This window comes from Falco cherrug, chromosome 4, assembly GCF_023634085.1.
Source record: "Falco cherrug isolate bFalChe1 chromosome 4, bFalChe1.pri, whole genome shotgun sequence".
NCBI classification, from domain to species: domain Eukaryota; kingdom Metazoa; phylum Chordata; class Aves; order Falconiformes; family Falconidae; genus Falco; species Falco cherrug.
The window spans coordinates 28,158,488-28,184,598 of NC_073700.1; the positions used below are offsets into that span (position 1 = coordinate 28,158,488).

General features: G+C 62.9%; 3 protein-coding genes and 1 long non-coding RNA gene across 8 annotated transcripts in view; 3 read left to right on the forward strand and 1 right to left on the reverse strand.

The window, feature by feature from the left end:
- TOM1L2 (target of myb1 like 2 membrane trafficking protein) overlaps positions 1-6,052 on the forward strand; it is a 58,879-nt gene extending 52,827 nt beyond the window's left edge. For all 3 annotated transcript variants that reach the window (XM_027800351.2, XM_005435672.4, XM_014277162.3), the window contains one exon: positions 364-6,052. In XM_027800351.2, coding sequence (XP_027656152.1) covers positions 364-512 — 149 coding nt within the window. In that variant the 3' untranslated portion in view covers positions 513-6,052. The remainder of the gene's footprint in view (positions 1-363) is intronic.
- Positions 6,053-6,339: 287 nt separating this feature from the next.
- LOC114014929 (uncharacterized) lies at positions 6,340-8,588 on the forward strand. The gene is made up of 2 exons (XR_003558631.2): positions 6,340-7,247; positions 8,129-8,588. It is a non-coding gene; the product is annotated as an uncharacterized LOC114014929 (long non-coding RNA).
- Positions 8,589-10,040: 1,452 nt separating this feature from the next.
- On the forward strand, positions 10,041-20,890 carry SREBF1 (sterol regulatory element binding transcription factor 1). Of its 3 annotated transcripts, none has more exons than XM_055708402.1 (19): positions 10,041-10,296; positions 14,189-14,572; positions 14,717-14,886; positions 14,956-15,096; positions 15,176-15,394; positions 15,481-15,595; positions 15,688-15,899; positions 16,192-16,396; positions 17,004-17,188; positions 17,283-17,544; positions 17,632-17,798; positions 17,900-18,068; positions 18,143-18,251; positions 18,337-18,449; positions 18,544-18,676; positions 18,866-19,028; positions 19,282-19,467; positions 19,552-19,663; positions 19,874-20,890. In XM_055708402.1, exons 1-19 carry the CDS (start codon positions 10,191-10,193, stop codon positions 20,095-20,097), a joined length of 3,375 nt encoding a protein of 1,124 aa, XP_055564377.1. In that variant the 5' UTR covers positions 10,041-10,190; the 3' UTR covers positions 20,098-20,890. The 3 variants fall into 3 exon arrangements, with proteins under 3 accessions (XP_055564377.1, XP_055564378.1, XP_055564379.1); XM_055708403.1 differs by having other exon boundaries at positions 18,340-18,449; XM_055708404.1 differs by lacking the exon at positions 10,041-10,296 and adding an exon at positions 12,442-12,600.
- Positions 20,891-21,316: 426 nt separating this feature from the next.
- The window catches only part of RAI1 (retinoic acid induced 1), a 77,101-nt gene continuing 72,306 nt past the window's right edge, over positions 21,317-26,111 (reverse strand). Inside the window, 4 exon segments of the mRNA XM_055708400.1 lie at positions 21,317-23,273; positions 23,656-23,705; positions 24,008-24,101; positions 25,280-26,111. Coding sequence (XP_055564375.1) covers positions 23,259-23,273; positions 23,656-23,705; positions 24,008-24,101; positions 25,280-26,111 — 991 coding nt within the window. The 3' untranslated portion in view covers positions 21,317-23,258.

Genomic DNA, 26,111 nt, shown 5'->3' on the forward strand with positions numbered 1-26,111 from the left:
TATATATTTATGGTGTGAGGAGCCCTCCCGGCTGTAAGTGCTTTCCTGCCATCTTCCTTGGCTGTGCACTTTGTTTGTGCCAGCAGGAATGTGTCCCCAAGCTGCTCAGCCCTTTGGAATGATGTTTCCCTGCTTCTGTCGCAGCCGATGGCATAGCGTGGGCTTGATTGCCTGAGCTCGGGTGTCTCAGAGGACATCTGTACCCTTTCCTGAGGAAGTCGGGCTGTGCAAGTATGTGTGCCTGCAAATGCAGCCCGACAGGACTCCAGGCGCTGGAATTTCAGACCCTGCTAACCTCTGTCCCCAGGGCTAAATGTGTAGCCCCAGTTCTTACTTGTCCTCCTTCTTTTTTTTGCATTGCAGAGTTTGACAAATTTTTAGAAGAGCGAGCCAAAGCAGCGGAGATGGTTCCCAATCTGCCATCCCCTCCTCTGGAAGCCCCCACCCCTCCGACAAATCCTTCCAGCAGGAAAAAGCAAGAGCGCTCTGAGGATGCCCTCTTTGCACTGTGAAGATCGCTCTTAGCCGCCCTCCCACCCCCGTGCTCTGCAGGCAAATGTCGCTGTACAGCCACTTTGTCCTCCCACAGTACTCTGCTAATGACGACCCCCTTCCCCCCGATTTCATAGATTGCTTCTCCTTCCCCCCCTCCCCAAACAATCCACCTGACAAGCTGACTCTTTCTATTTAAGTCTGACACTATTCCTGCCAGACCACAGTTCTCCAGCACTTGCTTAATCCCATCCTTCCTATCCCAGCTGCAGAAAACTGGCTCTCGATGCTGAAAACCCCTTTAGAATGCATGAGTACGTCACACTGTGTTGAAACAAAAGCCCAGAGGGGAGAGAGCAGCCTTGCCCTTCAATTTATGTAGGGATCATCCTCTTCTGTAGGCAGGTCCTGCCAAGTAGACTGCTCTGTCGATCAGCATGTAATTGACTGAGCTGGAATGTTCAGGAGGAGTGTGTCTTTATTTTTAGATAAAATGTTAATGTATTGGCTTTCGTGTCGGATTCGACAGCAAGGAACAACTGTTCCCCTTTCAACATGTGCTTCACAAGTTAAAATCCTTTACTCTCCCACTCACGCATCTCCTGGTACCATATGGTGGTCGCTTTTCCCCACTTTGTGTGGCGCTTCATATTCTAAATCTCACAGGGTATTTTTTTCCCTTGTGTTTTATCTGGGCTTACTCTAATTTGAAAGCAGTCTGTTGGCCATGTCCAGTAGCTCTGGCAGTTGCCGAGAAAGAAAAACGCTGAGCTAAATGGATGCTGTAACATTAGCGCACGAAGCATTTTGCTCTTTGGGAGAGCATTCTCACATGAGGATTTTTTCTAGTGTATTTGCCTTTTAAAATAGCTAGGTTATTTTTTCCTTACCTTAGATTCCTTCCTCAGTGACCGTAGAGCTCTGCGTTTGTCTCAGCTGTTGTAAATAATGTCCATGCAGATGGATGGGACTTGCTTATGGACTGGGTGTGAACTGAGGTTCTTGGATTCCCTGCCGTGCCTGGTAGGATAGACATGCTGGTTCTTGGTGGTAGGTATGAGAAAAAGAGGCAAAACTCACAGAGGCTTGCATGAAAATGCTGAGGGAGACTGTTACCATGGAGGGATTAGCCATGCCTGCCTGTCCTGGAGGTGAAACTCCTCGTTTCCTTCTAGGTTTGGGCCTGAGGAAGTGTTGAATGATTGTGGCCACGCTACTTGTAATTTTTGGCGTGTCCTTTGATACCTCTGCCCCTTTATTAACTCCCAGCTCCTACAGGGCTGCAGTCTCCCTCCTGTCTGTGCAAACAAGCATATTCCCTTGCTTGCCAGGGGCATGGCTGAGAGAGCTGCTCTTCCTGGAGCTGCCAGGAGGGATTCCAGCCTGTGTGCCTGCCTTGCTGGGCTGACGAGCAGAGCTGGAGTGGGCAGCTCCAGCCATCACCGCGTCCCCCAGCATGTTCCTTGGTAGGAAGCCAGTGGCACAAGATGGCAGGATCAAAGAGAGAGCCGAACGCTGCATGGCAGGAGAATCTCCTGTCCTGACAGAGAGGCACTTTATCAGATGAACACCCGTGCAGGCAGCAGTGCCTCAGCCCCTCTTCCTCAGGGCACCCGTCGTCTTAGGCAACCAGCCACTTTGCTCTGACTTGGCATGTCTGAGCTTCCCTGGATGCTGATGTGTGTCGAGCTCTCACAGAAGTTGTTCTAGACCAAGAAGCTGTGCTACAGACAGCTGATGTGAAAGTGATAGAAGCTTTTATCTGAGCACAGTTGTTGCGGTTCATGACATGCTCTCTAGGGTATGCTGTGCTTTGATAGGTTGTGACACACAAAACCTTTTACCAAATGGCCTGATTGCAGCACTGATGGGCTTTGGGAGCGGTCACACTAATTTTTGGAGGGAAGCATTGTTTCATGCAAGGTTTCCAGGCGTCCCAGGTCCGATGGCACTCTGCGCTGTCCCTGCTCATCTCCTCTGTCCTGCCCTGCCTGCATCTTCTTCCAAGATACCTCCATATGTAGCTGGGCCCAGGCAAGGCTGCCCTGCCACCCCCCAACCTGACTTTGCACCTCGTCACTGCTCTGTAGCTCACTGCTCCCTGTCAGCTCTGCGCTGTGCAGAAAGTAGTGTGGCTTGCAAGTGGATGGGGGAAATCAGGGTAAGGATGGAGATAGCCTGGGCATCAAGCTGCCTCTTCTTGCTACTTGCTGGCCCTCTCCCCAGCTGAATCCCTCCTACGTGGGTCTGCAGAGGGTTTCTCTCCATTTCATCTTCTCTGTGGCTAATGGAAAGTGCCAGGACAGTCTGCCTTGGCTGCATGTATATACGCACTGCTGCTCTCGCCCACTGCCCTTGCTGTTTCACACAAGGTGAGCCCAATGCTTAGATACTGGCTGCCAGACATCCCGCTGCCAGCTCCTGCCAGACCCTGCCTTGCTGCAGTACGTCAGATGTGGCCACCAGCTCCTAGAAACCTGAGGGAACTTGTGTTGTGACGCTGATTTGATTTCAGACAGTGTCTGGTGATTGCCTGAGCAGTCTTGCCAGCACAGAATGAATTGTTGGTATTCCTGTCAATGCAAAAAGCTCCGTGGGCGTTTTAAGTGTGTATTTTCTCTTCTAAATCCTTGAAACACATTGACCCTGTAAATGGCCACATCAGGTGATTCTAAGCATGTTAATCCAGCTTCCCTGCCAAGCCAGAGGAGATAATCGCATTGCTGAAGCATGGGGACATTGTCAAATGATGCTGAGTGGCAGGGATATCACCAGTGCTGTCACCAAGCCCCCCTGCAGAGTCCCACTGCTGCGGATTTGCTGGGCTTTCTTCCCCCACCCCTAAGGAAAACGCAGGTGGGGGGTCTGTTAACACTGCTTCTTTCTGTCATACTAAACCTGTCCTGGGACTTCCAAGTTGTTGCTTTAGAGAGAATCTGGTCCCTTTCTGGAAGATTTTACAGAGCTGTCAGTGGTTGCTCACTCTGGCTGGGGAGGAAAACTGATGAAACAAGAAGGCTGGGGCTGAGGGGAGATCAGGAGCATGTGTTGGCACAACTCAAGGGACTCTCTTCTGTGCTTGCAACCTCAGGCACTCCGTGGTCCCCGCTGACGCCCCACGTTATTCGCTGGAAAGCAAGGGCACTGTTTGCAGGGGGTGGCAGGTGCTGTCAGCACAAGCAGTGGCTTTGCTGGAAGTAGGGCAGTCCCCAGGAGATGCCTTCCTTGGGAGGCAGGTGCTCAGCCTGGGGCAGCAGCTAAACATCCTTTTGGTGGGACCCTCGATGGGTCTGATTAAAGCTCAGCCCTGCTGCGAGTTAAATTTGGAGCCTGAATCCACCAGACCTGGCTCTTGAGGGCTGAGCACGCTGGGGCTGGAAGCACCAAAGGGGACAGAGCGTGCGGCAGAGCGGGTGGTTTAGCCCAGGTAAGAGCTACGCTAGAGCTTCCCTAATGTCCTGTATCAGGATCTCTCATCTCACCCGTCCTCTTGTGGTCTGCAGAAAACCTGAGCGGTGGAAACTGTTTGAGGGAAAGGGAAGGGGGTTTTCACTTCAGAAGACTGACCTCTCCATTTATTCTTCCTTCGCTTTCACTCTAAGTGCTTCCTCTGTGCAAGTGGGCAGAGGACTTGCATGGCTCCGCCACTTGCAAGAAGAGGGATGGAGCTGCAGCCTGACCCACTTTCCGTAAGAAATAACATCCCAACACTTTCTAGGCATATTAGGAGCCACAGCTTGAGACTCAATGACACTAAATTATTATTGGGGTCCTTTGTAAGTTCTAATCATACCCTATTCTAGGTTAAAATATTTATTTTGTCAATGTATTTTCTTTCCAGTGTGTTTTTTAACCTCTTCTGTTAACCCTTCATGTGCTGAGATGTAAGAAATGAATGGTTTCTATTTAAATATATCCTTTTGGGGTTTTTAATTGTTTCGTGTAGATTTCAGCTGCATCTTTGGCAGGTGTAATAGATAACAATGTGCTGTACAGACATTTAGGGTGTTTAGTATGTAGGTAAGGCTCATAGGAGAATTGCTCATAAAAACGTAGCACGGTGTCTCTTAAAGGGAACAGCGTAAATGCAGAGACTGGTCCTTACTGGGACCGTCACGTAGCCTCCAACATACCTTTCCCCTTCCGATGATCACAGCCTCTGTCCCTGAAATGTGCTGATCAAGTCAGTTCTGCCATTTCCAGGGCTGGTTTTGCACCACCAAGCTGAAGAAGGATTTTCCTGGGGGTTTCCGTTTGTTTGACTTGGTTTGGCTTGGTTTTTTTTAAATGGGGTACGTTGGCCGTTTCCACTTTCAAATGGAGGACTGGGCAGAGCTGGCTGTGGTGGCGAGATGTTTCCCTCCAGTGGTGGAAGAACAGATCCGGGTGGTGGCTGCAGACCCAGGGCAGGGGTGATGGGCCCCCTTCGCAAGCTGCTGCAGGAGGTGGGCCCACGCTCCCCCGTACCCCGGACAAGGCAGCCTGTTCCTGTTCCTCTCTATTTGATGCCCTCCTGCTTTCACCCATGAGGACAGGACATGCAGACCAGGAGAGCAAACACCGCAGCGTTTTCAACAGTCTTTTTCATCCAATGAGTTGTCAACTCTCCTGCGGCTGCTGGGAGTCCTGTGGAGTGGGAACTGCTTGTGCTATCTCCATCCCCAGGCCAGCCTCATCCAGCTCAGTCATTGTTTACCTCCTGAATGTTAACCACAAGGCTCGTGGAGCCTACCCTGGAAAAAACCAGCTCAGGAGAGTTATTTTTATGGAAATAATGAAGCAGGCAGTGAGTGGATTTCTAGCCTTCTGGGAGGTAACCCTTCAGCTGCTGGGAGCACCCACTTGCCCACCAGCAGAGGAGAGGAGGCAGGAGTCCCCTTGCCAGGTTGCCAGAGGTGTTGCTGGTGCCCACTCAGCACCTTCCACTAATCCCTCCCAAAGCGCAGCCTCTGGAGCGGGCTGTGCCTGCCTGCTCCGTCCCCAGGCTGCCAGCCCCAGCCCCCCGCACCGTGGCACCAGGTTGCTCCTCCATCCAGGAGAGAGGCCAGGCTGTGTTTCACCGAGATCCCCCTGGCTTTCGAGTGGCGCTAAGCTCTGGTGCTGGTTCTCTTTAGCCTGTGGCAAACCTATGCCAAACTTCCCACCCTGCTCTGTGTTTTTATGAGTACAAGCTCCTCATTCTGTACATGTTACTATGAGCTGTCGTTAACCCTACACATGTAACCTGTGTAATAGCTTCTCTGTATATTACAGCTGTAGGCTTTCCAGATAAAAGTGGATAATATTTATTTACTGAAAATATTGGATATTTTTTTGTTTGGGAATGGGGTAGGGGGAGAAGGGGGACATAACTGTTTAAAGAGGTTGACTATGTAAAGAGAAACAAAATACTCAAAGAAACCCAACACTAAAATGTCATTGTATTCATGTAGGAAGTGTTTACGTTAAGGACAATACAACCGTATTAATCTGCCATTGTTTAACTTGCTCCAGAAATCATCTCTACTTTGGTTCCTGCATGTGAGATACTCCAATAAATACACTACTAGTGTGACCAGGAGGACGTGTCCGTCTGTCTCTCAGGGGATGTCTCACTCTGCTTCACTGCCCAGCCTGAACACACGGTACGAGTGTGGGGGAAACACACACGGTCTGTGGCTGCCATTGGGTGCCCATCAGATGTCAAAACGTGACACAGGCTTTGGGGAATCCTCGGTTTCCTCTACATGACAGAGGTCTGGGGATTCTCACTGGGAAAAGGATTGTCCCCAGCAGAAGATGCTCTTTGTGTCTTTACATGGGTCTTGCTGTGCACAGTGGTGTGTTGCCACTGCTGATAAATTCATTCCCCGCTAAATCTTTGGCTCATCTTTTGAGGCTAACATCAGACAGGCGCGCAGGTGACAACCTTCGTGCTTGGTGGGACACCTGCCCACCTTGCAGGGCTTGCCAGATGGTCCTTGAGGGTAACTTGGGATCACCTGCCTTAGTGACCTAGAAAGTGGCCGGTAAGGAGTTGTTGTGCACTGCAATACAGGTGATGTTCTCAGCCCATGGGTGACTTCCTGACTCACGGGCCAAGAATTTGTTCCAACATCCTCATTTATGATGGGGGTTTTGATGGGCAGAGAAAGAAGAGCAGCCATCTAGGAACCCTGGAGAAGTGATGTGTTACCCTGGCCAAATATGAACCGATCTGTCAGAATAGTGCCCTCCATCTTGCACATAGAGTTCAAAATTAATGGCCTGTGGTTTAAAAGCTGCTCTGGGGAAGGGCTGTGCGTGGAACAGCTTGAAAGATGGGTTTCCCCTCCTTGGAGCTGCAGATTAGCATGCATTAAATCCAGCTCTGCCCCAGCTTGTTTACCGTCACGCTGATTATGTGCCTGACTCTGTGGGATATATTCGGGTAGGTTCATGGCCCAGCTCTGCTGAGAAAGGTGCGGAGCTACCACTGCTCTGACAGAGCAGAAATCACACAAAAAGCGCTGGGTCGTAAAGTTCCAGCACTGTGCAGGAGGAGGGCTGCCGGAGCGGGGGGCTGCTGCTTTCCAGGGGGCTGCACCACACTGTCTTCTGCAGTGCCACGCTTAAACATGAGAAGCAAAGATCCCTCTAATCCCAAATTCCGTCTCCAACAGGGGCCAAAGTGGGTGCAAAGGGAAAAGTGTAAGAGCAGGACGAGCTTGCAGGGACATTTTGCGTGTGTGTCCCTCCAGCTGCTGGTGATACCTGCCTCCCCAAACCGAGCACAGGTTTGTGAACCCTGATGGGCCTCTCATCTCCAAACCTGCCTGGGCTCCCGCAGAGGCCATGCAAGTTCCCAGGACAGGCTGGGGTCTTGCACAAATCACTGCCCTCCACCACAGGCTGCTGAGCCCCGGCATGGGTCACGCCACAGAAGCCAGCATGGGCTGAGCCTCACATAGTGTGCCTGTCGCTGCTTTTCACTATTGGGCACCGAGTTTGCATCCTGGCATAAATGGGAAGCGACCACACGTTCATTTGCCTTTTCCTATTTCACTTTGGGGTAAACAAACCCCGAGCTGGGGCTGCAGAGTGTGCTGGAGGGCTGCCAGGCGCGGCTGCATGTTTACCCAAGCCATGGCTCAGGAAGGGAGAGTTGTCAAAGCAGGGTCACAGGTAGTGAAGGAGAGAAGAGGCTTTGAATCTGTTTGTGACATGAATTAATGATTAACGCCACGCTCTGCCACAGCAAAACCCCCAGCGTGTGAGGGCCGGGAGTGAGGCATGACAGCGGGGCCCAGGGCGGGCAGTGCTGCTTTCAGCGCAGGGTTAAGGTGTGCTGGCATGCAGCAGACATCCAGGGCTGGCACCTGGCAGGGCACAGCGTTTTGGGAGAGCCCGTCCGGCTGAGCGAGGGGGCAGCAGGATGGGGGATGTTTCATGCAGGGTCCCCGGGGCTGCTGCGTTTGGACTTTGCAGCACAGCGCATCCCAGAGCCCATCACTGCTGCCAGTGTGGCTCGGAGCGATGCTCCATGCCGCCGGCAAACCCTACGCGGCTGTCCGAGCCCACTGTGGCCGCGCCAGCCTGCCCGGCCAGCTCTGCGGCCAGAGCCCAACCATCTCGGGGCTGGTTTCTTTTCTGTCTCATCCCTGTGGTTTCCTCCCAGCCTGCGCTCAGGAAAACGTCTCAGCGACTCCGGAGCAACCACGTGGCCCCACCACCATCCCCGCAGGACCGACATGATGTAATCGCAGGCCCTGAGCCGTGATGCAGAATCACTCCACTCCGGGCCGCTGCGCTTATTGGCTGCGTGGCCCTGGTCCTACAGGCGGGGTTTTCCCTACCCCGCATCCACGCTTACCCCGGGGAGCCCCACCCCGTGTGGCATCCATCGCCCTCAAAACCCACCCATCCCACCCAGCCGCCGTTGCTTCCTCCTCCTCCGCTGCACAGAAGATGCTGCTTGTTTGCTTTGGTCCTCCAGAGCAGGGGAGAGCATCGTGTGTGTGTCCACGGGGGCACAGACGCTCCGGCTCCGGGGGGGGGGTGGAGTCGGGGAAGGGTCCCAGTAAAATCCGTCTTTTCTTCCAGCTTATGCAAAAATAAAGCCGTGTTTACACGTGTGATCTCCCTTCTCCACGCCTCACGGGGAAGGCTGTGTCCCGGGTCTCGCTTGGGTTGTTAAAGGTGTGTGCCCCTCGTGTTTGCACAAGGCTGCCCTAGATCCTCGTGGGACCACGGTGCATCCATCCCCCCAGCGCTGGAAACCTGCCCTCCCTCCTGCTGCGCGCCGGCTGCTGCCAGGGCTTTCCTGAAACCCAAGGGAAACCTCCCGCTGCCACAGAGCCCGGCTTCTCCCCGGTGATCCACATAAAAACGGGGGGCTGGGGGGAGAACCCGGTCCCCCTGCACGCCCCATGGCGGGCGGTGGATCCCCGGACAGAGACGAGCGAGCAGCTGCAGTGGCCTGTGTGCAGGTGACACTGCCCCAGCCGCCAGCGTGGAGCTGAGCCAGGGCTTGTCCCCAGCTGGGGCAAGGGCTGGTGTCCCCAGCCGGAGGGGGGGAGGGGGGGGAGGGTGCAGAGGGGTTCAGCAGGGCTGCGCACCCACAGCTCTGCCATCACCATGTGCACGCCCAGGGTGCTCTGCCTGGTCCCCGTGTTGCACCACGCTGTGCAGGGGCTCCCTGTGTTGTACAGGGGCGCCCAGCGTGCCGCCACATGGCAGCCAGTGGGGCTGGGGGTGGGGTGGGGGGGTGGGTTCAGGGTGCTGCCATGTTTAATTAATCACAGGTAGCCCCAGACTGCGCTCGGTGGCGCAGAAGCGAGGGCCGACGTTCAGGGGGCCGATGTAGCATTTTCTTTTCCTAAATTACCCCCCAGCAGCAGGACACGCAGGGCGCAGCACACAGCCCTGCCCCACTGAGACCCCCCACTGAGACCCCCCACCCGTGGGCGGCCACGGTGCTGACCCCAGTGGCACCAGTGGTTTTCCCAGTTCCCACAGCTCGTGGCAGCGGGGTCACACCTGCCGGGGTCACAGGACAGCGTCGGTCCTTCCGCGGCCCCTGACCGGGATCACCGGGGCTTCTCCCAGCCTGGGCCGTGCCGGGGTCGGGCAGCGGTGCCGGGACCTGCTCCGGGCCCCGGGGCTGGGGGGAGGGTGGCAGATGTCACCGCCAGCCTCTGTGCCGGCAACCTCAGGAGCCTCGAGGGGTGACATGGTGGCCCAAGCGCACCCCAGCACGTGGCCTCCACGGGGTGCTGCCACCGCCACCACCCCCACCCTCGCCAGCCCCCCTGGCTGCTCCCCCAGGGCTGGGGCTGGGCGGCACCGAATGCCCAGCCCAGGTATTCGGTGCCTGTCCCCAGGGCTGGGTGCCTGTCCCCAGGGCAGTGAGCCTGTCCCCAGGTCCGGGTGCCTGTGCCCAGGGGGCTGCTGCCTGCCTTGCTGCCCGCCCCAGCCCTGCCGCACCAGCTGCCCGCCCGGTGCCGCGGGGTCCCGGTGCCGGTGCCGCGGGGCGGGCAGTGGCGGGGCGGGCAGTGGCGGGGCGGGGCGCGGCGGCGGCCCCGCCCCTCCCCCCGGTAGCAGGTCTGGGCACGGTTCGCGGGAGCAACTTGGCGGCTCGTCGCCTTCCTCCGTCTCCCCGGGCCAGCGCGGCCATGGCGAGCGGGCGGCCCCGCCGCTCCTAGAGCCGCCGCTGCCCGGGAGCCGCCGCCGCCGCCGCGATGAGCGCCCTCGCCTTCGACGACACGGCCCTGGAGGGGCTGGCGCCGACCCTCGGCCTCTCCGGGGGCAGCGACATCGACACGGCCCTGCTGAGCGACATCGACGGTGCGTCCCGAGCCGGGCAGCGGCGAGCGGGGCCGGGCTCGGTGCATGGCCGGGACCGGGCTGGGCTGTAACCGGGGCTCGGTGCGTGGCCGGGACCGGGCTGGGCTGTAACCGGGGCTCGGTGCATGGCCGGGACCGGGCTGGGCTGTAACCGGGGCTCGGTGCGTGGCCGGGACCGGGCTGGGGTACAACCGGTGCTCGGTGCATGGCCGAGGGGTTGGGCTCGGTGCGATACCGGGGCTCGGTGCGGGACCGGGACCGGGCTAGGTGCATGGCCGGGGCTGGGGAGAGCAGGCTCGGTGCGCGATCAGAGAACCGGCACATGACGGCGTGAGCGGGGTCGGTGCATCACCGGGACTCGGTGCGTGGCCGAAGGATCGGGCTTGGTGCACGACCGGGACACAGCCGGGAGACCGGGGTCGGTACCGGGCCCGGCGTGGGGGACACACCGAGCTGCCGGAGCAGGGCCGGCCGCGCTGGCTCCGTTACCGGGCCACGGCGGGGGGGCTCGAACAGGAGCATGGTCCTCAGGGCTGGGAGGGGGGGGCACGACACCGGGACCCCCAGGCTGGAGGTGCCGGTGCCGGGACAGCCGCGACGGGCGCCCCCCCACCGACCGCAGCATCGTGTCGCCTCTAGCCCCGCCCCCCCCGTGACGTCACCGGCGGGGTTACTCCCGGTCATTCCCTCTAGGACGCCTGGGTTCCCTGAGCCACCCCACGGGGACGGGATGGGGGGGCTGAACGGAGCATCCCTGGGGCTGGGAGCCAGCAGCACCCACCTCCCCGCCCAGCCGGGGCTCTGTGGGATGGGGATGCTGCCCAGGGGTCCCATTCCCCGAGGGGACCCGGTGCCAAGGGGACCTGCTGTCCACCACCGTGGCACCCAGGACTTTCCACTGCTGGGTGTAACATTCTGGCTTTAGTAAAAAAAAAAATGGGGTTTCCCGGCTTTTGGCCAGCCCTGCGCTCACCTCGCCGCATGCTCCACCGGCTCTGCCAGTCCGGACTGGCAGAGCCGGTGGAGCATGCGGCGAGCTCTGCGACGCCTGCCCCACTGCAGGGTCCAGGGGGAGTCTCTCCTCCGGGACCCAGGTTGGAAGTGACATCCCCAGGGCTGAAGGCACATCCCAACGGCAATTGGGGCAGATCCAGGTGCCACATGCCTCCCCTGATGAGGTTTTGGCTTTGGGAAGGATGGTAGCTGCAGGCAAGCAGGCAGGAGCCATCCTGGTGTCCCCTTGGGTCCCCTGGGACCCATTCAGGGCTGAGCGGTGCCCAGCACTAGAGGGTGAGGGTGTCATACTGTGGGGTTTTGCCACACTTCTTTAGCCATCTGGACCACCCTGTGCCCCATGTGACCGTGTCCCTCCATGAGCTGCAGGTTTGCCACTGGTCCTCAGGTGGCCACAGGCTGTCCCCATGCCCATCCTGGGGTGACCATGGGATGTGCACTCAGGGATGTGGGTACCCTGCACCTGCTGGGACTTGCCAGGACCCACAGCCATGTGGCTCTGCCCCACGGGCTCCTGAATCAGCGGTGGAGGTACCCGTGGCACCGCTGGGTGCCCATGTGATGGCGTGGGTGGCAGCGGGTGCAATGTATGGGACAGAAATATCTGGTAGGTGTTGGGCGGCTGGGAGAACCGTGCCCACCCCTAGGGCTGAGTGGTAGGAAAGGGGGTGCCGGGAGGGAGCACCCCCTCTCTGCAACCCCAGACATTGCTCTCTTGCCACTGGAGCATGGGGAGCCTTGGGGGGTCTTTTGAGGAGGGGAGGGTGGGAGCCCCTCTGGATGGAAGCCCACCTGCGCAGAGATGGGTGCTGAGAGCTGGATGTCTTTGTGGGGGAAATGGGGCTGCGCAGAGACCCCTGTCCTTGGGGTGTCCCCTCCAGGCGCTGGGTATCAAGCGAGGAGCATCGCGTTGGGCTGGCCGGCAGTGGGGAGTGATGGATGGGACACGGGGCGAAGGGGTTAACGGTGGCTGACCCCGAGTAACCGCGGGCGGGTGGTGGCAGGGTGCCCGGTAGTAACCCGCCACCGGGCTCACCTTGGCACGGCGGGGCTGTCTGGGGGTGGCGGGCGGCCGGCGGGCGCGCGGGCGGCGATTGGCGGAGTCACATCACCCCATCGCCGGCCTCGCTCCAGGCCTGGCGCGGGCAGCGGCAGGGAGGAGGGAGAACATGGGAGAAAATATCCTGGTGCCTCGTGGTGCCCCAGCACGGGGCTGAGCAGGGGCTGCAGCCTGCTCCTGGGGACCCCCGGACCCCCGTGTGCCCACTGGCATGGAGTATGCCTTCGAAGGTACCCCCCCTCCGTGCCACCCTCCTCCTCCCTGCCTGGCGCGGTCACTGCTGTGGTCCCTCTTGGGGTGCTGCACCCCATGGGGGGGCGTCCGGGGGCTGTGCATGTTGGTGGGGCATTGCAGGGGGGCTGCGACTGGGCGTGCGGCTGCGGGGGCATCCCGGGGTGTGTGTGCCTGGGGTACTGTGGTGGGGACGTCCCAGGGGGTGTGTGCCTGGGGTACTGCCGCGGGGGCATCCCAGGTGGGATGTGCCTGGGGTACTGCTGTGAGGGCATCCCGCGGGGGGTCTGTGCCTGGGGGTACCACCGCAGGGGCATCCTGGGGTGTGTGTGCCTGGGGTACCGTGGTGGGGGCATCCCGGGGGGGTCTGGCCCCTGCGGTGGTACCCCAGGCTATCCTGGCGGGGTGTGCCTGGGGTACCACCGTGGGGGCGTCCCGGGGTCTGTGTGCCTGGGGTACCGCCAGGGGGGCATCCCGGGGGGGTCTGTCTGGGGGTACCACCACAGGGGCATCCTGGGGTGTGTGTACCTGGGGTAACGCGGCGGGGGCATCTTGGGGGGTTTGTACCTGGGGGTACTGTGGTGGGGGCATCCCAGGGTGTGTGTGCCTGGGGAACCACTGCGGGGGCATCCTGGGGGGGGGTCTGTGCCTGGGGGTACCACCGCAGAGGCATCTCAGTGTGTGTGCCTGGGGTACCACTGAGGGGGCATCCTGGGGTGTGTGTGCATGGGGGTACTGCTGTGGGGGCATCCCAGGGGGTGCATGCCTGGGGGTACCACCGCGGAGGCATTCTGGGGGCTGTGCCTGGGGTACCACCGTGGGGACATCCCGGGGGGTGTGTGTGTGCCTGGGGTACCACTGCAGGGGCATCCCAGGGGGTGTGTACCTGGGGGTACTGTGCTGGGGGCATCCCAGGGGGTGTCTGCCTGGGGGTACCGCTGCGGGGGCATCCCAGGGTGCTTCGGTGGGAGCACCCCAGGACATCTCAGCGGGGGCATCTCTGGACAGCCTGATGTGTGGCTGTCGGGGTGTGTCAATGGTGCCACCCTGGGGCACCTAGTTCCCACTGAGCTGGGCAGACCCCTGAGGGTATTTACCCCTGTGCTTGCCCAGCTCCCTCCTGGGGGGCGTCGTGGGCAGGCATGCCTGGCGCAGGGGTCTGGCACATCCCAGGTGTGCCACCCCTCTGTCCCAGCCTGAGCACCCCCTCCCCTTGATGCAGGGGCTTCTTGTGGGGTTGTTGGGGTTTCCAGTGCACAAGCCTGTCTCTGCCCCGCTCGACCTCACAAACAGGCTGAGATTTTCCCTGCCACCCCAGACCGGGATGGAACCCTCTGACTGCTGGTGGCCAGGGCCCAGCACCCCCATTGCAAGCACCGTGCCTCAGTTTCCCCATTGGCAGGGTGGCCAGCAGGCTGTGAGGAGCAGGGTGCAGCAGATTCCTGGGCTCTCGGGGAATTTTGCCCCTGAGTTACGAGGATCTGTCCCCAAAGTGCTGAGCTGTGGGGTGGGCAGCATGGGGTCAACCCGGGAGATGTGGGGCCATGGCAGCCACTGACGGTACTGGGGGGGGGGGCTGTTTTGCAGACATGCTCCAGCTGATCGGCACGCCGGACAATGACTTCTCGGGGCTGTTTGACTCACCGTTCAGTGCCCCTGACAGTGCCGTGCCCCCGGGGCTTCCCCCTACCCCAGGCACCCTCAGCACCTACCTGGGTCCCAGCAATCCTCCCCCCGCCACCCCCACCGGCAGCGTCTACCCGGGGCCCACCGGCATGGCAACCTTCACCCCCCAGCCCCCAGCCCCGCTCCTGCCAGCGCCAGCCCCGGGTGTCAAGGAGGAGCCGGCGGCCGTGCCCAGCAGCCAGCCCCAGCCCAGTGTGATGCTGGCCCCCAGCTTCGTCCCTGCGTCCCCTGGCCAGTTCAGCCCCCAGCCCCTGGTGGGCTACCAGAACCAGCACAGCTTCTCCGGTGAGGATCTGGGGTCCAGGGGAGGTCGGGGCCCCCTGCGTGGGGGCTGGTTGCGAGGGTCTCTTGCTGGAGGGGGGATGCATCCCTGTGGGATGGGGCTGCCCTGGGGGGGTCCAGTAATACTGTGCTCTGCTCTGTGCCCAGCCCTGCAGCCGGGGGGTGCAGGCCAGGCTCTGCCCAGCCCCCTGCCCGCCCCACAGCCAAGCCAGCCTGTGGCACTGTCCGGCCCCGTGCAGAGCGTGGCACCCCAGCAGCTCCTTGCCACCACTGCCCCGGCTGCCCAGCCCGTCACACCGCAGATCCAGCCAGTGCCGGTAAGCCCAGAGCCAGGGGTGGGGGGTCCCAGTGGCCTTCCCAGCCCCACTGACCCCCCCGCCCCTCAGGTCCTGCTGCAGTCCCATTTCATCAAGGCTGACTCCCTGCTGCTGACGGCCGTCAAGACAGATGCTGGCAGCGCCAAGACCTCCAGCATCACCTCCCTGACCACCAGTGCCTGCAGCTCTGCCACCCCGCTGCAGGTGCCGGTAGGTCCCACTGCCGTGCCGCTCCGGGGCCGGTGGGATGCTCTGAGACCCCCACCAATGCCTCCCCACATCCCCACAGGCACTGGTGAGCGGAGGGACCATCCTGGCCACGGTGCCGCTGGTGGTGGACACCGAGAAGCTGCCCATCAACAGGCTGGCGCCCAGCGGGAAGCCGGCACTGGTGCAGAGCAGGGGGGAGAAGCGCACGGCGCACAATGCCATTGAGAAACGCTACCGCTCCTCCATCAACGACAAGATCGTGGAGCTCAAGGACCTGGTGGTGGGCACCGAAGCCAAGGTAGGAGCCTGGGGGTGGTGGGGCAGTGGTGGGTAAGGGGGGGCTCTGCCCAATGTCTGGGCTGAGCCGTCCCTGCCCGCCGGTAGCTCAACAAGTCAGCGATCCTGAGGAAGGCGATCGAGTACATCCGCTTCCTGCAGCAGAGCAACCAGAAGCTGAAGCAGGAGAACCTCTCCCTGAAGATGGCCATGCAGAAGAACCGTGAGTGGAAAGACAGCTCTCGGGGGCGGGGGGGGCTCAGCCCCAGGGCTGCCGTACCCCCAGCACCTCTCAACCCACCCTGCTCCCCACAGAGTCCCTGAAGGACCTGGTGGCCTCCTGCAGTGGGGGGGCCAAGGCAGAGGCCCCCATGGAGGTTGTGAAGGCAGAGGTGATGGAGATGCTGACGCCGCCACACTCGGACGTGGGCTCGCCGTCCCACAGCAGCCCACTCTCGCTCAGCGGGGGCAGCAGCAACAGCAGCAGCGACTCAGAGCCCGACAGCCCCCTCTGCGACCATGGCAAGGTGTGTGTGGGGGCTGTGAGGGGGATCCCCCTGCCCCAGTCCTCTACATCACACTGGGGGTGCCAGGAGCAAAGCATGCCAGCTGTCGGCATGGGGAAAGGAGCTGTGAGCCCTGGTCTTGCTCTCTGAGGCTGCTCCTCACCCCATCTGGGGCTGGAGGGAGGGGTGTGGGGGCATTCTGGGGTGCAGTGGGCTGCTGCACCTGTGCTCTGTACCCCAAAATGTGCCCTGTGCCCCGTCCGCACACCCCATGCCTGTGCCCCCGGGGCTCACAGCAGCTCTGCCCGCGCAGGTGAAGCAGGAGCACCTGCCGCCCTCACCCAGCAGCCAGGGCATGCTGGACCGCTCCCGCATGGCCCTCTGCGCCTTCGTCTTCCTCTGCCTCTCCTTCAACCCCCTGGCCTCCCTCCTCCGTGGCTCTGGTGCTCCCACTCCTGTGGGGAGCCCGGGTACCGCTGGCCCTGGCAGGAGCATCATGGCTGAGGCTGGCACTGTGGGTAAGCTCTGGCACGGGGTGGAAGCCACTGGGATGGAGGCTTTCAGGGGGGGTGGTTGAGGTGGGCACAGGTGGAGGCCACTGGGATGGAGGCTCTGGGGGGGGTGTGATTGGGGTGGGCACAGGTGGAGGCCACTGGGATGGAGGTTCTTGGGGTGTCTGGGGTAGGGGCTGCCAGGGTGGTGGGCGTGGGCAGAGGTGGTTGGGATGGAGGCTGCTGGGGTGGGAGAGGGCTAGAGGCTGTCGAGGTGAAGACCATCAGGGTGCAGGGTGTTGGGGGGGTGCATGGTAGGGGCTACCTGGGTCGAGGCTGTTGGGGTAGAGCTGATCAGGGTGGAGGCTGTTGGGGTGGGCATGGGGTGAAGGCTGTCAGGATGGAGGCCGTCAGAGTGGAGGCAGTCATGGTGGAGGGGGGTGAAGGCTGTCAGGACGGGGGGGTCTTAGGGTAGGTCCGAGGTAGGAGATGGTTGGCTTGGAGGCTCCTGGGGTAGGTGCTGCTGGAGTGGGGGCTCTCAGGGTGGGCACGGGGTGCAGGCCACTGGGATGGAGACTCTGGGGTGGGCACGGGGCAGAGGTGGTGGGGCAGCTCTGACCCCTTCCCCATGCAGAGGAGCCGTGGGGGTGGGCGCAGTGGCTGTGGCCCACACTGGCCTTCTGGGCACTGAACACGGCGCTGGTGCTGGGGGCGGTGGTGCGGCTCTTCGTCTGCGGGGAGCCCGTCACCCGCCCCCACTCCGAGCCCTCCATCCTCTTCTGGCGGCACCGCCGGCAGGCCGACCTTGACCTTGACCGGGTAAGCCCCAGCCTTTGCCCACCCTGCCTGATGGCACCAGCCCCACCTGCCCCGTCCCCACCCCTTGCTGACCTGCCCTGCTCTGGGGGTGCAGGGGGACTTTGCCCAGGGGGCCCAGCACCTGCGGACGGCACTGGGGGCACTGGGGCGGCCCCTGCCCGCCTCCCACGGGGACCTGGCGTGCAGCCTGCTCTGGAGCCTGCTGCGCCACCTGCTCCAGCGCCTCTGGGTGGGCCGCTGGCTGGCCGCCCGCGCTGGGGGGCTGCGCCCCGACCCCCCGCCCCCCGCCCACGTCCGACAGAGCGCCCGCGATGCCGCCATGGCTTACCACCGCCTGCACCAGCTCCACCTTGCCGGTATGGCCCCACGCCATGGGGGGAGCTGAGGGATGGGACCCCTGTGCCCCGCATCCCCCCTGAGTCCCCCTGTCCCCATCCCCGCAGGGAAGCAGGCTGGCGGGCACCTGCTGGCCATCAACCTGGCGCTGAGTGCCGTCAACCTGGCCGAGTGTGCTGGCGATGCCGTCTCCGTGGCTGCCCTGGCTGAGATCTACGTGGCGGCCGCCCTGCGGGTCAAGGCCAGCCTGCACCGCTGCTTCCACTTCTTGGCTGTGAGTGCAGGGCAGCCCCCTCTACCGTGGGTGGGGGGTCCCCCTGTGTCCCCTGGGACCCAGTCTTGGGTCCCCTCCCTGATCCCCCGCTCTCCCCGCAGCGCCCCTTCCTCTGCAGCGCCCGGCGTGTGGCCCTGTCCCATGGCGGGGCTGTGCCCCCTGCCATGCAGTGGCTCTGTCACCCTTTGGGTCACCGGTTCTTCGTTGATGGGGACTGGGCTGTCAAGGGTGTCCCGAGGGAGACCATCTACAGCTCTGCTGGCAACCCAGGTAACCCACCACCCCCAAGCCCCCTGTTTCGGGGAGCAGGCACCGTGGCCACTCACTGCTCCTCTGTGCCGCAGTGGACCCGCTGGCGCAGGTGACCCAGCTGTTCCGCGAGCACCTCCTGGAGAAGGCACTGTCCTGCGTGGCCATGCCTGAGCCCAGCCGCCCTGCTGCCCAGGGAGAGGGGTATGTGCCAGGGTGGGTCCCCCCCCGGGTCATCCTCTCCCTCTGCCCGGTGCGGGGATGGCCCCGCTCACGGCCCCTCTCCCAGCAGGCGGTTCTCCGATGCCCTCGAGTACCTCCAGCTGCTCAATGGCTGCTCTGATGCCAGCAGCACGCCCGGCCCCGCACCTTCCATCAGCTCCGGCTTGGCGGCCGTCACAGGTGAGGCCAGTGTCCCCCCCCAGCAAGGGATACTTCACGTGGGGGGCCACCGGAGTGGCGAACGCCCTGCTCCTATGTCCCTCCCACCCCACAGGCACCGACCCCGTGTCCAAGTGGTGGGCGTCCATCATTGGCACAGTTATTCACTGGCTGCAGGGAGATGAGGAGGGGGCCGAGCGCCTCTACCCACTGGTGGAGACCATGCCCCGGGTGCTACAGAGCTCAGAGTGAGTGCTGGGGGACATTGGGAACAGCGGGGGCGGCAGCTCATCCCGCACCTCCTCACCTTTTTGTGTTGGCACAGCCCCTGCTAACACTCTCGGAGCACCGTGGCTGTGCTGCCCGGTGTCTGCTGGAGGGGGGCACAGCTTTGCCCAGCGAGGGGCCTGCAGTGACTGTGTCCCCCCCACTTGCAGGAAGCCCCTGCCCCGCGCCGCCCTGCACTCCTTCAGAGCCGTCCGGGCCATGCTGAGCAAGCAGGATGGGAGCCAAGCCAGCCTGAGCCACTGCGAGAAGGCCAGCAGCTGCCTGCGGGAGAGCCTGGAGCTCAGCAGCCCCCCCAAGGGCACCATTGACAAGGTGAGCTGGGCTGGAGGGGGGTAAGGTGGCCACCCACCCTGGGGGGAGCCCCCGGCCCTCGCGGGAGGTGCCCCCGGTCCTCGCAGGGGTGCATTGTAGTTGCATTGCATGTGTCAGACTGGGAGTGCAATGCCCCTGCCATGCAGCCCGGCGGGGGCCCCGCACAGCAACGCCTGCCCGCAGGGTCCTCCTCGGCCCCCCCTCTGCTGTCCACCCCTCCCCCTCACTCACCCAGCTCCCTTTGCCCCCCCAGGCGGTCCAGCTCCTGCTGTGTGACCTGCTCCTGGTCACCCGCACCAACCTGTGGCAGCAGCAGATGAGTGCCAGCCAACAGCGCAGCTGCCTCTACCAGGCGTCCGCCCTGGAGCTCCGCGGCTTCCAGCAGGACCTCAGCAGCCTGCGACGCCTGGCCCAGACCCTCCGCCCTGCCATGCGCCGGGTGAGCCCCTCGCCCCTCATCCTGCCCACTCCCCTTGTCCCCTGCACCCGGCTGTCCTCACCGTGTCCCCCCTGCCTTGTCCAGGTGTTCCTGCACGAAGCCACCGCCAGGCTGATGGCCCGCGCCAGCCCCACCCGTACCCACCAGCTGCTGGACCGCAGCCTGCGGAGGAGAGGGGTGCAGGGCAGCAAGACAGGTGGGACACGGGGTGGGACACCCCCTCCCCACCCGCAGCACCCCATGTGATGGGGCTCGGGGGGGGGGCTTCTTGCCGATGCTTTGGTTGGTGGTACCTGCCCTGGGGTGGGCAGATGGCTCCATCATCCTGCCAGAGCACCCAAGGGAGGGTGGGTGGCTTCCATCAGCACCCCTGGGGCTGACACTTATTCTCCCCCTCCCCTCGCAGCCGGTGAACCCGAGAGCCACCCTACGCCGCGGGAGCACGCCGAGGCCCTGCTGCTGGCCTGCTGCTACCTGCCCCCCAGCTTCCTCTCGGGGCCCGGGCAGCGGGTGGGCATGCTGGCCGAGGCCGCCCGCACGCTGGAGAAGCTGGGGGACAGACGGACGCTGCACGACTGCCAGCAGATGATCATCAAGCTGGGCAGCGGCACCACCGTCACATCGGGCTAGCTGGCTGGGGGGGGAGGGGGGCATGCTACTAGCCCCCCCCTGCTAGCCCCCCCGCTAGCCCCTCTGGGTCTGGGACAGGGGGAAGGGGGTGGCGTGTACCCGTTTCCCCCCGGGATGGGAGCCCCTTCTGCGGGACGGTGTTGGGGAGCAGTTTTTAAGGTGGGGGGTGGGGAGGGTGGGGAGGGCAGGGTGATGCCCCCTGCCACCGGCGGTGGGTGCGGGGGGTCCCGCTGTGGCACCCCCACCACCTCCTGGCTCTGTCGCTGTCCCCAGCCTGCGTGGGTGCTGGGACGTGGGGACCTCTAGTGGCACTGTCCCAGCATTGCAGGGCACTGGGCTGCGCGGCCAGCCTGGCCCCCCCGTGCCCTGGCGCGCAGCGGGGGGGCGTCCTCGCCCCCCTCTCCTGGGGTCCCGCTGCTGCACGGGGGGCTTGGGGACCTCGGCTTTGGCCCCGGGGGGGGGGGAAGGGAGGTTTGCCCTGTGGGGATGGCTCAGGGCCCTCCCCTCAGCCATGCCCATGACAGGCAGGAGGGCCCCCCAGCCCAGCCCCTCGCCCCCCAGCACTGAACAGCCCCCCCTGTTAGCAGCTGCCCCCCCGCCCGAGCACGGCCGGGCCCCAGCGCTGTCGCAGAAGGGGCAGCAGGGGGGCACGGGGCTCCCGGGTGGCTGGTGGGTGCCCCCCTCCCCCTGCTGCACCCCTCTTGTACATAGCCCCCTGCCCCGCCTTGCCTTTTTAAACGGTATTTTCATAGTTTGAGAGTTTTGTACAGACAATTAAAGCTGATTATTTATACCGGTGTGTGCTGGACTCGGGGGGAGGAGGGGATGGGGACAGACAGACACCGAACTTGGGGGACACACAGCACCTGGCTGGGGAAAGGGACCCCCCCCACCCCCACTGGGCATCCTTGGCTGCGGGTCCTGCCTTGTCCCAGCAGGGGAGGGCTGCCTAGGATGGCAGGGAGACAAAGGTGACAGGGATGGGGACACTGGGTGCTAAGGGACCCCAACCACACCCTCCTTACCCCAAGATGTGCTAGGGGTGCTGCCCCCCGCCCACACCCCAGCCCCACTGCAGCGTCCCCTCCAGCCCAGCCCTCCAGTGAGACCCTTGGTGCAGGTGGCACCTGGGGACAAAGAGCCAGCCAGGAGCTGGCACAGCCCAGGGGACCCCCGGCAGCCCCCCGGCAGAAGGAGAGGCCACAAGCTGGGCGCCACGTACTTCCAAAACAATCGTTGTATCTTTATTGACGCTCTGAATGCAATGACCTGTTTTTTACTCTTAAGGAAAATAAACATCTTTTAGAAACAGCTTGTTACACACAATCTTCAGTGTGAAGCAATATACTAATAAGAACACTAGTCTTAACATTTACAGTCTTCATATATATTATATATATGTATATGTATACATATATATACACTATATAATGAGGCAATATATAATACACACGGTTTACCATTTTACAGTCATATGTACAAGATGTCACTAAAAATAGCCAGATTTCAGGCAACACTGCCAGGGACACTGGGATTTTTATTTTTTTAAATTAATTATTTTTATTATTATCTTTCCCCCCACCCTCCCTCCCCTCCTTTTTTGTGTTTTTCGCTCCTGTGTCCGAGGCAAGCTGCTGAAATGACAGACATTTTGTGGCCAGCAAACCTTGAGGGTGAGGGCTGGGTGGGACGGAGGGGACGCGACAGCCGGTGGGGACATGGGGCGCTGGCTCTGCAGGGCTGGGGGGGACACAGATGGGGCCAGCACCGTGCCCCTCCTCTGCAGGATGCTTTGCAGGTGCGGGGGCGGCTGGCGGCTCTGTTTGTAGGCTGGGATCTGGGGTGGTCACCCTGGGGTGGTTATTTGCTACCTGCGGGGGGGTGCAAGGCTGGGGGGTGCAGAGACGGGGGCGTCATGCGGGGCACCCCGCTGGGACACGGGCAGGGGCCGTCCCAGCGCTGGGCAGCCCCCAGCTCCACCACAGCGGCCGGGAAGGGAAGCAAAAGCTGAGGGAGCTGAGCAAACCCAGCACCCAGGGACCAGCCAGGGCCATGCAGTGGGAGGAAGCAAATGCCTCCTCCTCCTCCTCAAGCAAGGACCCTGCTGCCCGCTGGAAGCCGTTTGTGGGCTGCTTCCACCTTCTTGCCCCAGGCTAAAACCCCAGGGTTCAGCATCCAGAGTTTTGGGGTTCAGCACGCAAAGCACTAGGGTTCAGCACCCAGAGCCTTGGCGTTTGCACCCAGAGCCCGGAGTTCAGCACCCAGAGCCCTGGGGTTTGCAGAAGCACAGGGAGCAAAGCCCGTCCCCAGCAACAGGAGCCGCAGAAGTGCTGGTGGGGCCAAGCAGAGGGACCAGGGTGGGTTTTGGGGGTCCCGGGGCACAGGACTAGGTGTCCCAGCCCAGCAGTGCCAGCACCCCATGGAGCGGGAGGGGGACGGGTGCAACGGGCCAGGGTTGGGAGGGAGGGAGCGGGGCTGGGGCACCCCAGTGGGCACCCACCGGCCCAGCCCAGCACCCTTCGCCCTGGTGGGGACCCGGCCACCCGGCGTAGGGGCTGGCACCCCGGGACAGGCAGGATGGGAGCAGACAGGAGATGGAAGAACAAAACCGAAAAAGCAGAGTGGTGTTTCAAACAGCAGGCCGTTGTTTGTCTTTTTTTTTTTTTCCTCCTTTTTTTCCTCTTTTTTTTTTTTGCTTTTTTTTGTCTTTTTTTTTTTTCCTTTTCTCCGCCACACGTATATACAGACAGACACCGTGAGGTTTGCTGAAGGCAACATCTCAGATCAGATCAGTGTGAGATATGGAGAGCCGGGACCCGCGGGGGGGTCCGGCGGCCCCACAGTAAGACAACATCGCCGGGACCCCCCTCGTACAGGGCCCCCCCCCCCCTCCCCCCTGTGCAGCGACGGCGGCCGGGGGGGTCCCGTTCCGCCTCCCGCCCGGGCCAGGCCGGGTTTTGCCGGGGCCCGGTGCGGGGGTAAAGCCCGACGCTGGCTCTGCCCGGAGCGGGCTCGGGGTGGGGGGCACGGCCAGGGCGGCGGCGCCGCGACCCCCGCAGCGGGGCGGCTCCCGGTACGGCCCGGTACGGCCCCGCTCCGCTCCCGGGGCGCTGCCTCCTCCGCCGGTCCCTCGCTGGCGGCGGGGCGGGTGCCGCGGGGCGCTACAGCGGCTGCCTCTGCGGGGAGAAGGGGGGGTCAGCCCGGGGGTCCCGCCGCGGGGCTGGCCCCGGGGTCTGCTCCCCGAAGGGGGGGGCATGCCCGCACCAGCAGCCACCCTGCCCACCCGCGAGTCATCGCCCCCCCCCCCGTGCAGTGCTTTTAGCACGGGCTCAACCCCCCACCAGCTCATCAGTGCCGAGGGAAGGGGGGGACGACCCGCCCGGGGGTCCCGGACCCGGTGCCCGCTGGCGCATGGGTGACCTGTACCCCAGGGCCCCCATGCCCCACGGGGTGCCCTGAGCAGCGTGACCCTGGGGGGTGCAGTCCGAAGGCAGGCCCCCCCTATCCCCGGGGCTGCAGAGCTTTGTGGGGCACCGGGGGGGGGGGCTCGGGGCTTACCTTATGTTTGGGGCATTTCAGGGTGAAGCTCTCTTCGGTTAATAAGCAACCTGCGAGGAGAGGGAGGGCTGTGTAAGGGGAGTCCCTGTCCCCAAGCACCAGGGACTCGGCGTCCCCCTGCCACCGTCCTGACCAGCCGCAGCGTTGGCATGAAGGGTTCAGCTGAGGCCGGCCAAACTGGGGACACCGGCTGGCACTGGTGCAGGGGGCACCACCACCCCGGCAGGCAGGGAGCCAGGAGCCCACCCTGACCTTGGGTGGGCTTGAGCATCACCGAGCAGCCAGCCCCTCGGCCAGCCGGGTCGGAGAGTGCCAGGGGACCCTGTGCCCCCATCCCCGCAGCCGGGCTCACCTGTGTCAACTGCACACGCGTAGTGGTAGGTGTGGGGACACCCCTTCTGGCAGCAGCCCACGGTGGCTCCCGCTTGCTGGCAGCTCGAGCACTTCTTTAAACGCACCCGGGAATTCGGAGCAAGGAAGGAGAGATGTGGAGAGACAGAGAGACGCCGTCAGAGCCCAGCGCAGGAGCAAAGCACCCCGATGGCCACGGCTGCGAGGGGAATGCACCAGCATCCCCGCACCTCTCCAGCCCCACGCTACCTCCACCCAGGCAGCATCCCTCCTCCTGTGCCGGCACATCACAGGCGACACCGTTGCCCCTCACTCAGCCATCTGCAGCCATGCACGACATTTCTACCCGCCGTACCGCTGCCCTGGACAGCACCGAGCCTGCTGCCACCCTTCCTGGGGCAGGAGGAGCGCGGCGGTGAAGGGACATGGCCTGGGCCGTGCCACAGCTTGGTGGCAGAGGACTGTGGTATTCCCCATCTCCTGCCCCATCCCCAGGGTGTGCTGCCGGGATGGGAGCACCCGGCCCCATGGCGTGGGCAGGGAGGGGGCAGCAGCCTCCAGCCAGCCATGCTGCAAGCATGCAGGCCTGGGAGTGTGGCCAGCCCCAAACCTGGCACTGGGGGGCTTGCTGGAGACCACCTGCCTGGGCTCTGCCAGGTGGCTGTCCCCTCCCTCTCCCCAGCACACAAACCCCATGTTCCCTTGGCAGTCTCCCAGCACCATCCTCCTTATTTTGCTCGCTCGATGTTCCCATGCTCCTCTCGCTGTGGGAGAGCAGCACGGCAGGGCCATCCCATCCCGCTCCCCTTGCCCTCCCGCCCATCACTGTGGCATCAGGCCAAGTCATGCCCATCTGTGTCTCCCATCCTGTCTTCACCAGCCTGTATCTGTCCCACTCCGAGCTGCCCCATGTGATGCACGGCTGGGCCGTGGGATGCGACCCACCAGGCTCAGCACCCTCATGGTCCCGGGGGGGCTCTGCTGCCCCCCCAAAACGTAACAACAGAAATACACTTCTGCGCCTAAAAGGGGGAGGGGGATGAGGTGCTATCAGAGATGCGGCAGCACAAATCCTGTGGGAAGCCAGTGGGGTTCACAGTGCCTGAACCCCCTGCCCCACTCTCCCAGGGCGACTCATCAGGGCCAACCCTGTTAATTTCCATCCCGGCCGGAGGCACAACCGCGGGAATCGCTTCAGCTGAAGGAGGCCGGCAGGAGATGCCGCCTCGGGATGCGGTGCCGTGCCGTGCTGGGCGGGCAGCTGAGCTCTTACCAGGTCGGCAGCCGCCTTGACAGCCTCCTGCAGCCCGTAGAGCTTCCCTGCCACCAGGAAAACCCCAGCGGTCCATACGGCACAGGCCTCATGCAGCCAGTGCTCTTGCGTGTCACCCGCCGGTTCCTGCGGCGGGGACTCGGCCTTGTGACATTCGTGCCGCCGGGGCTTTTCGGCCGCCTCCTCGCCCTCTGTCCTCTCGTCACAGCAGTAGCAGCTCTGCAGCCTACGAAACATGCCCCGTGGGCTGGAGCGCAGCGTGCTCTGCTTGGCCGCCTCGGCGGCACCCTCCGGCCGCGCTGCCTTGCCACTAGCACCACAGCCGCCCTCCGTCCCTCGGGGTGCCCGCTCGGCCACGGCGGGCGGGATGGCATCCTCGCCCGGCCCCTCTGCCCGTGCCTTCTCCTTCAGCCGCGACTTCTTCTTGGGCAGGCAGTCCTCGGGGTAGTAGGGCCCGCAGAGGTCCCCCAGGTCCTTGTAGTTGGCAGGGTTGCGGCACAGGCAGCAGACCAGGCAGGCAGCGCTCAGAGCCTTTGACACCACCGGCCCCATGTGCATGGTGGAGGAGGCGGGCAGGGCTGCCCGCGGCCGTGGCGCTGGCCCAGCTGGTCCCCGTTGCAGCCGGGCCTCCTCACCGGGCGAGTTGATGACGGTGCAGGCAGTGGTGAACTCGCCATGCCGTTCCACACGGACGTAGGGGGCAAAGGGGGGGGCCCGGCTGTCCGTCCGCAGCCGCTTGCAGGAGATGTACTTCAGCCGGATCTCGGGCTCAGCGGGGTGCAGCAGCGGGGCCTGCTGGGCCTGCCGCCGCCGCTTGCCGCGGCTCTTGCAC

Excerpts from the sequence above, each read along its gene's own strand:
- SREBF1 (XM_055708402.1), top strand. The coding sequence starts at position 10,191 with ATGAGCGCCCTCGCCTTCGACGACACGGCCCTGGAGGGGCTGGCGCCG. Across the intron at positions 17,799-17,899 it reads GCTGCTTCCACTTCTTGGCT|CGCCCCTTCCTCTGCAGCGC; the intron begins GTGAGTGCAGGG and ends CTCTCCCCGCAG. Across the intron at positions 18,252-18,336 it reads CCTGCTGCCCAGGGAGAGGG|CAGGCGGTTCTCCGATGCCC; the intron begins GTATGTGCCAGG and ends CCCCTCTCCCAG.